Source organism: Phlebotomus argentipes, unplaced genomic scaffold, assembly GCF_947086385.1.
Source record: "Phlebotomus argentipes unplaced genomic scaffold, Phlebotomus argentipes genome assembly contig_5, whole genome shotgun sequence".
Lineage (NCBI taxonomy): Eukaryota > Metazoa > Arthropoda > Insecta > Diptera > Psychodidae > Phlebotomus > Phlebotomus argentipes.
In genome coordinates this window covers 5,601,549-5,618,778 of record NW_026776165.1, presented here as the reverse complement: position 1 = coordinate 5,618,778, position 17,230 = coordinate 5,601,549, and the positions used below count along the sequence as shown (strand labels likewise).

The 17,230-nt window shown below is 40.4% G+C and overlaps 4 protein-coding genes across 4 annotated transcripts; 2 read left to right on the top strand and 2 right to left on the bottom strand.

Moving 5' to 3' along the window:
• Positions 1–129: 129 nt before the first annotated feature.
• Positions 130–1,773, top strand: LOC132255367 (uncharacterized). Its single transcript, XM_059751365.1, has 5 exons — positions 130–359; positions 431–660; positions 717–1,179; positions 1,239–1,403; positions 1,464–1,773. The coding sequence occupies exons 1-5, from the start codon at positions 156–158 to the stop codon at positions 1,677–1,679; spliced, it is 1,278 nt and encodes a 425-aa protein (XP_059607348.1). The 5' UTR covers positions 130–155; the 3' UTR covers positions 1,680–1,773.
• Positions 1,774–1,787: 14 nt separating this feature from the next.
• On the bottom strand, positions 1,788–3,573 carry LOC132255867 (arylsulfatase B-like). The gene is made up of 3 exons (XM_059752038.1): positions 3,017–3,573; positions 2,564–2,960; positions 1,788–2,504 (listed from the first exon to the last, which is right to left on the bottom strand). The coding sequence occupies exons 1-3, from the start codon at positions 3,571–3,573 to the stop codon at positions 1,788–1,790; spliced, it is 1,671 nt and encodes a 556-aa protein (XP_059608021.1).
• A 4,611-nt stretch (positions 3,574–8,184) lies between these two features.
• Positions 8,185–9,961, bottom strand: LOC132255866 (arylsulfatase J-like). Its single transcript, XM_059752037.1, has 3 exons — positions 9,444–9,961; positions 8,989–9,385; positions 8,185–8,925 (listed from the first exon to the last, which is right to left on the bottom strand). The coding sequence occupies exons 1-3, from the start codon at positions 9,959–9,961 to the stop codon at positions 8,185–8,187; spliced, it is 1,656 nt and encodes a 551-aa protein (XP_059608020.1).
• Positions 9,962–16,517: 6,556 nt separating this feature from the next.
• Positions 16,518–17,094, top strand: LOC132255737 (myb-like protein M). Its single transcript, XM_059751876.1, has 2 exons — positions 16,518–16,557; positions 16,650–17,094. The coding sequence occupies exons 1-2, from the start codon at positions 16,522–16,524 to the stop codon at positions 16,923–16,925; spliced, it is 312 nt and encodes a 103-aa protein (XP_059607859.1). The 5' UTR covers positions 16,518–16,521; the 3' UTR covers positions 16,926–17,094.
• Positions 17,095–17,230: the final 136 nt, after the last annotated feature.

Sequence of the window (17,230 nt, the reverse complement as noted above, 5' to 3'; positions counted from 1 at the left end):
GGGGAATCACTAATCTTTGTTACCTTATCTTATCAGTTTTTGTCAGATAATAAAAAACATATTTATCACACTTCTGTCGTTTCCTATCGGCCCAAAAAACCAATCCATCGACAAAATATCGCTTAGTTCAATTCTGTCTGCGCTCTTAACAACTGATGACTCAGAAGCTTGCTCAGAAGAGTGAAAAAATGTTGAGTCTAGTGAAAATGAAAGTTCTTCTCGGATTGTTTGTTCTTCTGCTCTTTCAATTTGCTCATGCAAATGGAGAAGAGTTGTGTCTGTGCTGCGGAGCCAACATCTTGAAGCAGAGCATGGAAAACTGTAGTTTGCCAGTGGTCTCAATATCTGCGGATGATTTGGTAAGACTTTAAGGCAATTCAGCAAAGTATATTCATTGATTTTCTCATTGTGTAAATGTTGCAAAATTTAGGTGATGCTTAAGAAACTTTGCAAGAAAGTTCAGGAGAAAACAGAGGAAGAGAGAAACAACTACTATCCTTACTATCAATATGATTATGATTGTAGCAGACCGTACACTTCGCTTTCCTACTTAACAGTCGAAGGATGGAAAGTTTCAACGGATTCGTCTTTTTATTTTGAGAATTGCGAGGAAGATCTTGATAACATCGCAGAAACGCTTTTCTGGGTTACGAATGTTAAGTAAGTTCTTAGTTGAAGCCAATAACTGGGAGGAACTTAAGACTTTTTCTTTGTAGCGAAACAACATCTTACACTAGAACTAGACAGTTTCTCGGACGCAAGATTATGCAGACAGGAACGAGTGAGATCATTTCTCAGCTGGGAAAATACGGAATTGTCCATGAATACAATTCATGTGAAATATTCACTCCTTTCCAACTCGATGGAGTGCCGGACATCAGTTCCTTTCCTGGCTACTATCAACACTTGATCAGAAGAATTCCTTTGTCCTACGAAGTAACAGAATCCAAAATCACCCGCAAGAACAGCAAAGAAATGCGAGAAGAACATATTGGAGATTTCACCTACTACAACCCCTCAAGCTATGCACAGAAGTTCTCCGTTGAGTTGGACTTCGTCAGTGAGGTGGCTTTTGAAAGTGACGAGTATCTCGTTCCAGACATTCCTCTGCTGTACAGAAGTTCCAACGGAACAACGTTTCTAAGAACAGGAGATTTCCTGACGCAGAAGGAAAGCTACGTAAGAATGGATTGAAGTTCCTACTTGCTGCTGGATTAACTCACTTTCTCCCATTCCAGAGCATCACTTTCAACGTTACAGTCCTGCCTGGACGGACAATTACTGCTAGAGTTGTGGGTGTTTGGATAAGAGAAGACACTTTTCTCACAGCAACTTTGAACACAACTTACATGAAACTGGGCAATTTTGCGCAGTATGAGACGAAGAATAACGTCACTGGAAAGGTATAAATAAGTCAATTTTCAATCAAAGCTTTTACTAATCACCATTTTGTGTAATTACAGAAAATCTTTATCAGCCTCGGAAGGTTCTTCTTACAAGACGTCCACGAATACCAGTCGAATGAAGTGTTTGTTATAACTTACTCAGCAGTCAGTGGCATTCTGTTCGGTGTGGCATTCCTCTTGTGTCTTGTTCTGCTGTTCTACTGTGTCAGACAATGCAGGAAGTGCTGCAAGAAGAGTCCGCCCGCCCAAGGATACACACCGCTGAACACATGAAATCCCTATCATTGTCCCTTCAAATTAGAAAGTGTGAAAATGACAAACATAACGTGATAAGACACTGCGTAAAAAGTAGATTTGTTATCCCTTTTGAGAGCCTTTTTATTAATCAAGCCACCAAGTGAAGGTTCCATTGTGCTTTCTAGGATCGCAGCCAGCAAAATCACTGGGCTGATTGATGGGATACACGACGTTAGCAGACCATTTCTTAACTAAGATCTGCATAAGATAAGTACGGAATGGGTAGACTTGAGCCAAGTTGTTCATTTCACAAGGATCATCAGTGATTTTGAACAAACACGGCGCTTTCAAAGGCTCACAGACCCCAGAATAAGGTATTTTGGCTGGACAGTAAACTTCAGTCATCTTCCTGATCCTTCTTATTGTCTTACTGGTGATGGTTTTTCTGGCGAACGGAGACAGAGCTTTCCACGTATCGCTTTTCATTACACTTTCTGTGTATTTCACTCCAAACTGATCCTTACAATTCGAGGAAGGACTCAACCAACCATCATATTGTCCGCCATCAGTCGTTCCATTGATGTACTTCCATCCTCTGTAATATACAGAGACGAATTGATCAATAGGATCAATATTGTGAATCATTTCATCTCTTGGACTGGGCAAATTCTTCGTCAATGTCGGCCACATGTTGAATCCATCGACATTACTTTTCGGTCGAATTCCAGCCAAGGCTAAGAATGTTGGCAACCAATCAGTGTTATGGATCAATTTACTTGATACTCCGTGACGATATTTCATTGCTGGACTCCAAATGATTGCTGGGACTCGAATTCCTCCTTCCCAAGGACTGCTTTTTTGCTACAGACACAAAAACAACACCTTATTTTATAGCTCACAAAAGTGTTAGAATTACTTACACCTCTTAAAGGATAGTTTGAACCTTCATTAGCATAAAGACCTTCAATTGGTGATCCATTGTCTGAATAGAAGAGAATCACAGAGTTCTTTAGCATATCCTTGTGACTGAGTTTCTTGATGATCTGCCCAATTCCTCTGTCCATGATGTTCATCATGGCAGCGAAAGTCCTCAAATTGGGATCACTGATGTAATTAATCTTATCGATTTCGTCCTGGGGCGCTTCCAAAAGCACAGGACCGTCCGCAGCGTGTGGAGCATTGTAAGTTGCTACCAGGAAAAGCGGTTTCTTCGGATTATGATCGCCAATGATTTTCAAGGATTCATTTGTGAAGAGATAAGTTGCGTATTGTCCAAATCCTTCATAGGTCACTTCTTCGTTTCTCCTAAAGTCATATCTGCAAATCAAATGGGTACTTATTGTAGGGATCAAAGGTATAGAGATTAAATTTACCCTCTCACACTGAGAGCTCCAGTTTCTGTAACTGCAGATCCTGAAGCTCCATCCGTGTGGTTATAATATTCAATGGCGCCTGTATAGAATCCGAAGAAGCTGTCGAAGCCCCTTTCAGTGGGGATGAAAGCCTTTTTTGCGTTGCCCAAGTGCCACTTTCCGACAAGGTGGGTTTTGTATCCCGCCTTTTTGAGATACTGAGGCAGGAGAATGAGGTCAAGCGGAAGTCCGTATGGCTCACAAGATCTTATGACATAATGCTGCATTCCTGTATGAACTGGATTAATTCCCGTGAGCAAGGCTGCTCTCGAAGGAGTGCACATGTGAGGCACATAATGTCTATTTAAAATCAATCCTTGATAGCCCAAAGCATCGATATTAGGTGTGTAAACTTGAGAAGTCTTCCTGAAGCTCACATCGTTGAAGCCCATGTCATCAGCCATCAGGATAATGATGTGGGGTTTATTTGGATCCTTGCTTTCACTTTCAGCCATTTCAGCACTTGATTGAAGTATAAATCCTCCAATGAAGGCCACAAGAATTAAAGTAGCACACATTTTGTTCCAAAAATTCACACTAAAACTGATTAAGATGTGATCTCACTGAGCTTCGTCTCCAGACTAATACAATTTCTGCTTTCTTTTGCTAAAGTCAAAAGAATTCGGCTAAAAGTATGTCAGAAAACTGTGTTTTAGAATAATATATTGTATATTCATGAAATAGAAGCGAAAGTTTTAAAAATTTCCGATACAAATCAACATCACTCTAAATTAAACAAACCTGTTCTTCTTAATGAATTTTGTGTTTCTATATTTTCAGATAAGATCAAATGAAGAAATCTTTTATAGGTTACAAAGTTTTCTTACTGTCTTTGTTCTAAGTCAAGCCACCAAGTAAAGGTTCCATTGTACTTTCTGGGATCGCAACCAGCAAAATCTCTGGGTAGATTGATTGGATACACGACTCTACTAGACCATTTCTTAACAAGGATCTGCATAAGATACATTTGGAAAGGATAAATCGATGCCAGATTGTTCAATTCGCAAGGATCGTCAATGATTTTGAACAAACACGGCGCTTTTAGAGGTTCACAAGCAATCGCAAAAGGTATTTTGGGTTGACAATTAATTTCTGTCATCTTCCTGATCTTTCTTATGGTTTTATCGGTGATGGTTTTTCTAGCGAACGGAGACAGAGCTTTCCACGTATCGCTTTTCATTACACTTTCTGTGTATTTCACCCCGAATTCATCCTTGCCATTGGATGAAGAACTCAACCAAGTGTCGAATTCACTGAAAGTCGTTCCATTGATGTACTTCCATCCTCTGTAATATACAGAGACGAAATGGTCAATGGGATCAATATTGTGAATCATTTCATCTCTTGGACTGGGCAAGTTCTTTGAAATCGAAGGCCACATGTTGAATCCATCGACATTACTTCTGGGTCGAATTCCAGCCAAAGCTAAGAATGTTGGCAACCAATCAGTGTTGTGAAACAATTTGTTTGAAACACCGTGACGATATTTCATTGCTGGGCTCCAAATGATCGCTGGGACTCGAATTCCTCCTTCCCAAGGACCATATTTTTGCTAAAAACACAAAAACAACACTTTATTTTATAGCTAACAAAGTATGCGAAAGACTTACACCTCTTATAGGATAGTTTGAGCCTTCATTTACATAAAGACCTTCAATTGGTGATCCATTGTCTGAATAGAAGAGAATCACAGAGTTCTTTAGCATATCCTTGTGACTGAGTTTCTTGATGATCTGCCCAATTCCTCTGTCCATGACGTTCATCATGGCAGCGAAAGTCCTCAAATTGGGATCACTGATGTAATTAATCTTGTCGATTTCGTCCTGGGGCGCTTCCAAAAGCACAGGACCGTCCGCAGCGTGTGGAGCATTGTAAGTTGCTACCAGGAAAAGCGGTTTCTTCGGATTATGATCGCCAATGATTTTCAAGGATTCATTTGTGAAGAGATAAGTTGCGTATTGTCCAAATCCTTCATAGGTCACTTCTTCGTTTCTCCTAAAGTCATATCTATAAATAAAAAGAGTAATTATAAAAGGCTTAAACAATATCAAGGAGAATAAGCTTACCCTCTCACATTAAGAGCTCCAGATCCTGAAGCTCCATCTGTGTGGTCAAAGTAATCAATGGCTCCGGTGTAGAATCCGAAGAAGCTGTCGAAGCCTCTCTGATTTGGAGTGAAAGCCTTTTTAGAGTGTCCCAAATGCCACTTTCCCACCAAATGTGTCTTATATCCCGCCTCTTTGAGGTACTGAGGCAGGAGAGTGAGGTCAAGCGGAAGACCATGAGGACTACATGATTCTATAACCCTGGATTGCATTCCTGTATGAACTGGATTAATTCCGGTCAGCAGAGCTGCCCTCGAAGGAGTGCACAAGTAAGGAACGTAATGTCTATTTAAGATCAATCCTTGATAGCCCAAAGCGTCGATATTAGGTGTGTAAACTTGAGAAGTCTTTCTAAAGCTCACATCGTTGAAGCCCATGTCATCGGCCATCAGGATTATGATGTGGGGTTTATTTGGATCCTTGCTTTCACTTTCAGCCCTTTCAGCACTTGATTGAACTACGAATCTTCCAATTAAGAGAAATAATATAAAACAATAACACATTTTCAGCAGGATTCACTTAGTAATGTTTAAGATGTGATGTGGTTGAGTTTCTTCTGGCGACTGACGTGTCTTCTTCGTTTTCGTTTCTCTTTGATACAAAAATTGAAAATGTATGAAAAAAAGTGTCATTGGCTTTTTGACCTGTTGGCAAAATGCAAGCGAAATCCGCAAAAATTCTGGCCCAATATCGCTCGAGAATCGAGAAACCCGTTCGTGACGAATTAATAATTTCATTTCGGATTATTTAAAGAAATGTTTGTAATATTATGTATCATTCTTGGTTTCATTAAAAAAAACGCTTTAAATCATTAATCAAGACTTTATTTTTTTTTATAATTCTCCAGGAAAAAAGATTCGCTAACAAAACTTAAAGGCTTATCACATTCTGTCTATCTTGTTCAACGTCTAGCCACCAAGTAAAGGTTCCATTGTACTTTCTGGGATCACAACCAGCAAAATCACTGGGTTGATTGATTGGATACAAAACTTTAGCGGACCATTTCTTAACAAGGATCTGCATAAGATACATTTGGAAAGGATAAATCGATGCTAGATTGTTCAATTCGCAAGGATCGTCGATGATTTTGAACAAACAAGGCGCTTTCAGAGGTTCACAAGCAATCGCAAAAGGTATTTTGGGTTGGCAATTAATTTCTGTCATCTTTCTTATGTTCTCAATTGTTTTGCTGGTTATACCTTTCCTTGCGAACGGAGACAGAGCTTTCCACGTATCGCTTCGCATTACACTTTCTGTGTATTTTACTCCATACTCATTTTTCCGATACGACGGACTGCCATACCACGTGTCATATCGTCCTCTATTAGTCGTTCCGCTGATGTACTTCCATCCCTTGTAATATACAGAAACAAGTCCTTCGTTGGGATCAATATTGTGAATCACTTCATCTCTTGGACTGGGCAAGTTCTTTGAAATCGAAGGCCACATGTTGAATCCATCGACATTACTTCTGGGTCGAATTCCAGCCAAAGCTAAGAATGTTGGCAACCAATCACTATTGTGAATCAATCTGTTTGAAACACTGTGACGAAATGTAATTGCAGAACTCCAGATGACTGTAGGAGTTCTAAAGGCGCCTTCCCAAGGACTGCTCTTTTGCTGTTAAAATGAAATTCATTACTTTATGTAGGAAAGCTTTTAAATATTAACACTCACCCCTCTTAAAGGATAGTTTGAGCCTTCATTTACATAAAGACCTTCAACAGGAGCTCCGTTGTCTGAATAGAAGAGAATCACAGAGTTCTTTAGCATGTCCTTCTGACTGAGTTCCTTGATGATCTGCCCAATTCCTCTGTCCATGACGTTCATCATGGCAGCGAAAGTCCTCAAATTGGGATCGCTGATGTAATTAATCTTGTCGATTTCGTCCTGGGGCGCTTGCAAAAGCTCATTTCCATCCGCAGCATGAGGAGCATTGTAAGTCGCCATCAAGAAGAGTGGTTTCTTAGGATTATGATCACCAATGATTCTCAAGGATTCATTGGTGAAGAGATAAGTTGCGTATTGTCCAAATCCTTCATAGGTCACTTCTTCGTTTCTCCTAAAGTCATATCTGCCAATAAAATGAGTATTTATTAAAGGGTTAAACAATATAAAGGAGAATAAACTTACCCTCTCACATTAAGTTCTCTAGATCCTGAAGCTTCATCCGTGTGATCGAAATAATCAATGGCGCCTGTATAGAATCCGAAGAAGCTGTCGAAGCCTCTCTGATTTGGGGTGAAAGCCTTTCTTGAGTGTCCCAAATGCCACTTTCCCACCAAATGTGTCTTATATCCCGCCTCTTTGAGGTATTGAGGCAGAAGAGTGAGGTCAAGTGGAAGACCAAGTGGTTCACACGAATTTAAAACTCCAGATTGCATTCCTGTATGAACTGGATTAATTCCGGTCAGCAGAGCTGCCCTCGAAGGAGTGCACAAGTAAGGAACGTAATGTCTATTTAAGATCAATCCTTGATAGCCCAAAGCATCGATATTGGGCGTGATGATCCATGAAGCCTTTCTAAAGCTCACGTCGTTGAAGCCCATGTCATCGGCCATCAGGATAATGATGTGAGGTCTATTTGGATCCTTGCTTTCACTTTCAGCACTTGATTGAACCACAAATCCTCCAATGAAGGCCACAAGAATTAAAGTAGCACACATTATTACAGCAATTCACATGAGAAAATGTTTTAAGATGTGATGTGGTTGAACTTCTTCCGGCGACTGATATTTCCTTTTCTTTATTCTCACCGAGACCCAGTCTGAGACCGAAAATGCAATTATGAAAAAGTGTGCCATTGACTCTTAAGCCGGTTGGCGAAATGCAAGCGAAAGTCGCAAAAATTCTTGCCCAAAATCTCTCGAGAATCGAGAAACCTGTTCGTCGAGTTATTATGCGTAATTTAATACGTCGTGTCTGTAGTCCATAAAGAATAATACGCATGCTTTCTTATCAATATGTAACTTTTTAATTTTTCCCTCTAGAAAAGGCCATACAATTGCTGAAAATCTCATATTTCTATATCACTTTCTGACTTTCTTGCGGAAAGTCAAGCCACCAAGTGAAGGTTCCATTGTGATTTCTAGGATCGCAGCCAGCGAAATCACTGGGTTGGTTGATTGGATACACGACTCTACTGGACCATTTCTTGACCATAATTTGCATAACGTAAGTTTGAAATGGATAAACTTGAGCCAAGTTGTTCATTTCACAAGGATCTTCTGTGATCTTGAACAAACAAGGCGCTTCTAGAGGTTTGCATTCAGTTGCATAAGGTATTCTAGGTTGGCAATAGATTTCTGTCAACTTTCTAATCCTTCTAATGGTCTTGCTGGTGACGAATTGCGTGGCAAACGGTGTCAGAGCTTTCCACGCAACGCTTTTCATTACACTTTCTGTGTATTTCACCCCGAATTCATCCTTGCCATTGGATGAAGAACTCAACCAAGTGTCGTATTGACTGTTAATCGTTCCATTAATGTACTTCCATCCTCTGTAATATACAGAGACCATTTGGTCAATGGGATCAATGTTGTGAATCACTTCATCTCTTGGACTTGAAAAACCCTTCGCCAATGTCGGCCACATGTTGAATCCATCAAGTTTACTTCTGGGTCGAATTCCAGCCAAAGCTAAGAATGTTGGCAACCAATCAGTGTTGTGAATCAATTGATTAGACACGCCATGGCGAATTTTCATTGCTGGACTCCAAATGATCGCAGGAACTCTAATTCCTCCTTCCCAAGGACTGTGTTTTTGCTGCAAGAACACAATTCTGAGTCTAATTATGGAGTTTTATGAAGTATTTAAGGGTAAACTTACCCCTCTTAGTGGATAATTTGATCCTCCTGTTGTGTACAATCCTGCAACAGGAGCTCCATTGTCCGAATAGAAGAGAATCACAGAATTTCTTAGCATATTCTTCCGACTGAGTTCTCTTATCACTTGGCCAATGCCTGTGTCCAGAACATTCACCATTGCAGCGTGGATTCTCAGATTAGGATCACTTATGTAAGTGATCTTATCAATCTCTTCCTGTGGCGCTTCCAGCGGCACATCTCCGTCTGATGCATGAGGAGCATTGTAAGTAACCATTAGGAAGAGTGATTCTTTGGGATTGTGCTCCCTTATTATCCTCAATGACTCATTGGTGAAGAGATACGTTGAGTATTGTCCATGGCCTTCATAAGTCACTTCTTCGTTCCTCCTAAAGTCATATCTGCAATGAATTATCTTGTGTGTTATGTTATAAGCATGATTGGAGCGAATAGACATACCCTCTGACTATAGTGGAGCCTGAAGCTCGATCTGTGTGGTCGAAGTAGTCAAAAGCTCCGGTGTAGAATCCGAAGAAGCTGTCGAAGCCTCTCTCAGTTGGTGTGAAAGCCTTTCTTGAATGTCCCACGTGCCATTTTCCTACAAGGTGTGTTCTGTAGCCGACTTCTTTGAGATACTGAGGCAAAAGGATGATATCCAGGGGAAGTCCTTGTGGCTGACACGAGTCAATTACAAAGTTCTGCAATCCAGTGTGAACTGGATTCAATCCACTGAGCAGAGCTGCCCTCGAAGGAGTGCAAGTGTATGGAACATAGTGTTTATTGAGGATCAATCCTTGATATGCCAAAGCATCGATATTTGGCGTGTGAATTCTCGATGTCCTTCTAAAGCTCACATCATTGAAGCCCATGTCATCGGCCATCAGGATAATAATGTGAGGCCGATTGGACGCTCTGAACTCACTTCCAGACAAGGATTTTCCAGAAAAGGCGAGAAATACAATGAAAATTGACCACATTTTTCCCACAAAAGCTTTTGCAATAGTGAATCTTGCTTAAGATGTGCTCCCATTGAGCTCCTCTTTGCCACTGATGACGCGTTTTGTATTCTTGATTCTCCTGACAGAGATTCCATAGAAAATGAAAGAAAAAAGTCTGCCATTGAAATGACATTTATGACTCTTCTTAAAATGCAAGGGAAAGTCACAAAAATCACACGAGCGTCTGATAAACCTGTTCGCGGGATGTTAAAATCCCATTTATTTAGTCCAATTGTGTCTTGTATTTTGAGGCTTCTTGAGCGGCAATAAAGTGTATATCTAATGACATTCGCCGAATTCTCCTTCTTCACACTGGGAATTTATTAAAATTTTGTGTGAAAATTGACATTTGACAAACAAGAGCTTTTAGAGTGGATCCAAAATGGATATTCAAATCCATTTTAGCATACTTTCGTGAACACTCAAACCTCACAATGGCCTGGAAATATTTTAATTAGACAACTCTTCATGCCCGTGATGGACTCTGATGAATATGCAATTTACAATCGCTCTGAAGGGAGTGAGAGAAACTTAATCCATCACGAAGAGATTCCTCCTAATCTTTAATGCATTTAATTGCTGAACAAGTGTCATTAATCATAATCGATTATCAATTTGAGAGACCAGAATGAATCTTGGGGAGCTGAAATTATGAACTTTGACCAGTTGAGCGCGATAATGTGGAAATAGAGAGTCATAATTGACCAAGAGTAACTTGATTGGCAATATCCTGTGTGCCAAAAGGGACTCACGGGACTCTGTGTGGGAAGTAATTATGCAGCTGACGGGAAATCAATGGCCGGTTAGTGTGTTTAGTGCAACTTTTGGCGCGAAAGCGACTGGAAAGCGCCTGGAATGTCAACAATCCGGCACATGTTTGCGCGCGCACGCATTCCGGCAGCTCCTGTGGTCGCCTCCTTGTCTCCCTGATGTGTGCTCTTGGATCACTTCAGTGGCTGATGGATTCTGTCGCGGACGCAACACTTTCAGTTGGTTATCCGATGCCCATCGAGGAGCATCTCGATGAGCCACTCTTGAGACGCCCGTCGCGGTGTAAATCAGGAATTCAGTGGCAAGTGGAGTGAAAGACATAATTTCTCTGGATAGGAATTTAATGGGCATTTTTTCAATGGTGTATAAATGAGAAAATGTGAGGAAATTTCGTGATCATGAGGATGGAAAACTGCTTGAAATCATTAATTCACCAATATTGACTTTCAAAATAAAAATCACCCAGTGAATTTCGTAGTCATGAGCAAGATAATCATGATAATATAAATAGAGCAGCGGCGAAAAAAGCAGCAACACAGGAAGTTTATAGCACATCCTGGCGCGGATTCTCTTCTCCAACAATATTGCTGTAAATTTTATTCTCTCCTCTTCAGTGTCTTTAGAAAATTATTGTCGTTTTATTTACTCTGAGCGCCAAAGCGCTGTTTTTTTGTCGCCACATCCTTGGCTTTCGCCAAAATCTCTCTTAAGACGGGAGAGGCAAAAAAATCATCCCTCTGAATTTCATTCATTGTTCACAGGAATGCACAAATTATGCAAAAAAATCGTGCGATATTCTTTTAATCAATAAATTCGCCAAATGACACTTTTCACGATGATGAAAATGTTACAATTGATATTTTATTAAACGACGCGTCGGCCAATTTGAAGTGAGAAATCAAATTTTAACACTACGGCCAATGGATAATAAATAATCAACCTCAGTGGTCGCGAGGCCAAACATGGCCATTAAAAATTGCAGAATGATGTACCGTCACATTGGCGGCTATTGGAAAATCATAAATTTTACCGCTACGCATAAATTTCAATTAAATTCCGCTGAAGAATGAGGATCAATAAATACGGTTGGGTTTGAAGACTTCGAAGCAGAAGCAAAGAATATTTACAAAAATTGGCTCACGAGGAACTAATACAGGCTGAAATAATTTAAGTAATAATTTTATTTAATACAGGATTAAAAAGTTTTGCCAAGAGGAAATTCAGTCTCAATTTGAGATTAACTTTGTGATTATTCAATTATTTCTTGAATTTATTGCTATTTTTGCCTCTTACTTTAAATTTATGTGTTTTTTTTATTCAACTTGTGATAAATTTTGTGACTTTTATTCTATTTGAATCTAAATTTTATTGAAATATGAAGAGAATATTTAAATATAATTAAATTTATTGAAATATTTTGCCGAAAATATTAAATTTTTATTTTTTTTCGTGCAATTTTACATGTTAATTAATCTTTTTTTCTATTATTTCTATTCAATTCTTCACTGTTACATTTCTTTTTTCCATATAGTTGCCAAGTGATTTTCTCAAATGTTAATCATATTATCAAGCAAATAAAACTTATGTTGTCTTCTTCAATTCCTTATAAGTATTTCAACTACAAATCGCCAGACAACACATGCAACTTTTAGTCAATTCGCATTTTATCTAATTTTCCAATGCAAAATCTTGCAAATAGACTTTCATTTGGCTGCACTTCAAGTTTTCACGACTGTTAGTTTAGTTTGCTGAGATTAGAATCTTTGGAATTAATTTTGTCAGGAGGAAATTGCGCTAAAGATATAGAGATATAAAAAAAATTAATTATCGAGATTTTTCCCCATGAAATGGTGAATAAACAAGCAAAACTCCCTTGTGACTTGAAATAATATTTTTTCAAGCACTGCGGCTTTGCCCATTTTCCATATAGCTATTTATCTGTTTATTTCATTCTTTCGTCAGAATTTGTCGCTCAATATATTGGAAAAGCTTCGATGATTTGACGAGGAAAATGGACAAAATTGGTTGATTTATTCAAAGGGACATTCCAATGGACTCCAAAAGAGGTTCCATCAATCAAAATTTGCGTTCATTTTCCAGCCAATTGATTGACGGCGCTTCTGAGAAAGTGTGTCCGAAGGAGAAAAGATTTCTCCCTTCATTTATGCATTCTTGCGATGCCACGTTAACTTTGGCGTTGTTCTATTTCAATATAACTCCTCGTCACATGTTTCGCGACAACATCACCAAATTGACAAGTGAGATTAATCCATAAATATGTGAAGAAGCGCTGCTTTTTTTTTCCAAACACTTCAGCATAAAAATAAGTGAGTAGAAAATGGAGAAAAACTCAAATTGTTGAACTTTAATCTACAAACAGAAATCTCGCCATGGAAAGTTTGCTTTCCAACAGAAAACAGGGATTATTAGGAAATTGCTTTTGAGAGTGAAAGAAAAACGCATTTCTTGACAAAATCCTTGCTGCAAATTTTCACATGAACTGTTCGATTTTTTCCAAGGAATAAAAAAAATCCTTGAAAAAATCTTTTTTCACCATCAAACAGAGTGAATTGATATTAATAAATATACATTATAAAATAGCTCTAAACTCAGTGACATCTTCACATTCATAGTGAGAATAGAGAATTTTCCTGGGATTTTTCTTTCGATGCAAAATATTCTGAAAGATGTCAGAAATGCAGAGATTTTCTGGAATGACGCCATGGAATTTCCTCAAGCATTGAAATTATCACAAATACTTCGGAAGCAGTTAAGCTGGAAAATGTCTGTATTTTTCCTGCCGCCGAAATTTACAGACAATGTGCCCTCGTCGTGAGGTTATTTGTTTAGCTCCCAGAGAGGGAAACTTTAGGGCTTCTATCTCGTGACTTGATAATCACATTTTAAGTGTGTAAATGACATATGGTGGCTTCTTTCACATTTTCTTCTACATCCAAGCACTTAATATCCGCTCAAGAGCTTTCCTTTTTCCGGGATGAGACAAGCGAATGGGGCGCGCCTTTGAGGGTTTCGGACGAAAAGTTTGGGGTGAAGAATTGAAAATTCATATTTGTCATGAGAATAAACACCCCAAAGTTTAATTCAATCTCCAAATTGACTGCACTCAGAAAAATCCGTCAAAATATATTTCCAAAATCAAGGAGAGTTTGAAAACTTTTCCACTGTTTGCAGACAACTTCCACTGATGCCTTTTTTGCCCCGTGTGTGTGAGTGAAAAGTGCTGTGAAATGAAGTTGAGAGATTTAGCAGGAGCATCACATGAGCCCCATATTGTCAATAAATTGCCGGAAAGTCACCCCCAAACCCCCTCAATCCACAGAGAGGTGTGAAGTTGTCGAGGAGTGGCTCTCAGCCACGCAACCTTGATGAGATTCAGAGTCATCGTGATTGAGGAGGATAATTTCGCCGTATCGAAAGAGTGTAAATTGCCACAATTGAGAGGCTGATAAATATCCTCTTGCCACTCCTCAGCCGCGTGGCTCTGGGGGGTGGTTTGTATGGGGAAAAGATTGGGTCTGATTGAGAGGCCGTGGAGATTGACATTAGACGCGCGGTGTGGGAAGAACAAGGCGATGGCGGGATCGTGTTGCGCCGTAATGGATTCTTTCGCCTCCAGGTAGAAGGAGAAGACACTCGGGGTGATGTTCTCTCGTGCAAATATGCCAAAGATGTGTCCCATTGTGTGATTGCTTCCCGTTTGCCAGCAATTTCTTCCCAGTCTCGAGGCGCGCCAAAAGAATGTCAGAAGTTAAGGAGTGGTTGAGAATTGGAGTTGGACCACTTTGTTGGGTTTAATTTTGGCATTTTTGACGCTCACAACCATATCCGAAAGCATGACGTGCTTCTCAAGCCTTTTCCAAATACTCAGAAAAAAGCGAGATTTTTGGGATTCAATTTGCCACAAGGCGTTGAAACTTGATAGAATTCACACGTCTCACACACACCTCAAACGTGTATTTGCCAGACTTAAGTGCGGCCTTTGGCCTGGAAGCCCTCATTCAGTCTTGTGGCGTAATGAATAGCCCCGAGACAAACACACACATTCAATGGATACCAGGTCACCGTCATATCTTAGAAAACGAAATTGCGGATAGACTAGCCAAAGGAAGTCTGACTGACCGACGGAAGGTCGTTGTCCCTCCGCTACACAGTCAATTTTGGAAAAAAAAACTATTAAAGAGACGAGTTCATCCCTCTGAAAGATAGAAAGACACTTAGAGATAAGATTATAATAAGATATTGAACATTGTAAAATAAATATGATTAGATTTATAAGACAAGAGCATTGTTAGGTTTAGGATTTAGGTAAAAGCGCGCTGTATGGCTAGGATCTAAAACTCAGAGTCTTCAGAATCAAGACATGGCCAAGACAAGAGGTTAGATAGATTTTTTCAGCTACTGTCTTGCCCAGAATGCGGGAAATACGGCTAAAACTGAGATTTCATGAAGTTAGATCAGAATTTTTCGAATGATTGCTAAACTAGAAAGCTTGAAATGATTCCTTCAAGACAGAATCGAGGTCAAAGGTGGAAAGGCCAAAGACATGTGTAACTTTTAGAGACACAACGCCGTAATTGAAGAGAAAAATTCGGGCGTATTTCTATGTGCATTTAGAGTGGAATTTATCGGAGTCACTCGGTGGAAAATTGATGTGATTTCCCGGTGAAAAATTCACGCGAAAAAGGCGTGAATTTGAAGGAAATGCGAGAAAATATTAAATTAGCCTCGAGTGACCAGAAATTGAATCACAAGCTTCAGAAAACGCCAAAGAGCACCTCCAGAACATTTGGCACATCGTAAAATTTACATTTCTCTGTGCCCGAAGAAAATCTAGCAGATTTTCACTCTCCCCGAGTGCGTGACCCTTGGGGTGTCATCAAAGGGAGTCATTTGCATGATACACACACACACAGGGTGGTGGATTTTGAGGGGACGAATGGGGGATTTGCGTAACTCTTGAGGTTTCTTTCATGACAACCCAGCCAATTAAATTGCTACGAATTGCCACAGTTTTCCCACAAATTCTGCTGGAAATCAATCAATTTCTCAGCAAACTATACAAATATACATGTTATAGGGGAAAATCCATAAGTTGCGGAGACTGTGAAGGTGCTTGAGTCCCTGCAATGTCATCAAGAACACAGATCGTGGCCTCGCTTGGCACTCCATTTTGAGAAATCAATTATCGAGCACGTGCTCGTTGTCAAAGGCATTCAAATGTGTCTCAAGTCCATGAGTTATTTATAGCATGGCGATTACGATTTACGTATGCAACAGTTCCGGTTGTAAGGAAATCGATTACGGCGGTCGATCAATTTTGATTTTACGCGCTGCACTCACGACGGGAGGTCGAGTGACAAGTCTTTCTTCTCAATCACAAGGAAAATTGATGAAAATTGAAGATAACACTCTTTTTCGCGAAAATTAATCAAACATTTTCGCGGGATTTGCACAGTATAAATGCAGAGTGAACGAGGAGACACAGCACAGTTCGTCACACAGTTCTTCTCTAGACACAGCCATGAAAAGTAAGGCATTCTGGTTGTTGATTGTGAGATCAGTGGAATTAACTTTTCCTGACTTTCAGGTGTCCTGTTGGTCATTGCCTTCGTTGCGGGAGCCTTCGCGGCTCCTTGCCCCTGCGAGACCACCTGCCCACCGTGTACAACCCCATGCCCTCCCTGTACAACCCCGTGCCCTCCCTGTACAACCCCGTGCCCTCCCTGTCCACCAACCCCATGCCCTCCATGTCCACCAACACCTTGTCCTCCCTGTACAACCACGTAAGTTTGATCCTTTGAATGATGCGCTCTTTCACTCCTTCGTTCATCATTTCTGTGTTTCAAATTTACATGAAATTATCAATTTATTGCAGAACGACAACTACCACGACTACTACCACAACCACTACCACAACCACAACTACAACCACTACTACCACAACTACTACCACAACGACGACGACGACAACAACCACCTGTCCTCCCTGTCCACCAACCCCATGCCCTCCATGTCCACCACCACCTTGTACTCCCTGTCCACCACCACCTTGTACTCCCTGTCCACCAACACCGTGTCCTCCTTGCACAACCCCGTGCCCTCCGTGCACAACCCCGTGCCCTCCGTGCACAACCACGTGTCCACCATGTGAGACCACAACGTGCCCTCCCTGTCCGTCCCTCGTCTGTACAGCTGACCACATGGGCATGCAATGGCCAGGAAGCAGACCCGAGACCTTCTTCGTGTGCCACACAATCGGCTTGCCAGGTATTGAGATGACTTGTCCAGCGGGAACCGTCTTCCAGTTCCAGGTTCAGAACTGTGTCTGATCGGAAGAACAAAATCTCAGGCAACACCCGGATACCGACAAGCAGACATTACAATAATCTTCCCCGTAGTTTCCCCCGTAGTTTGATTAGTACTGATCTGTAGAATCCCTTTCCTCAATACAATAAA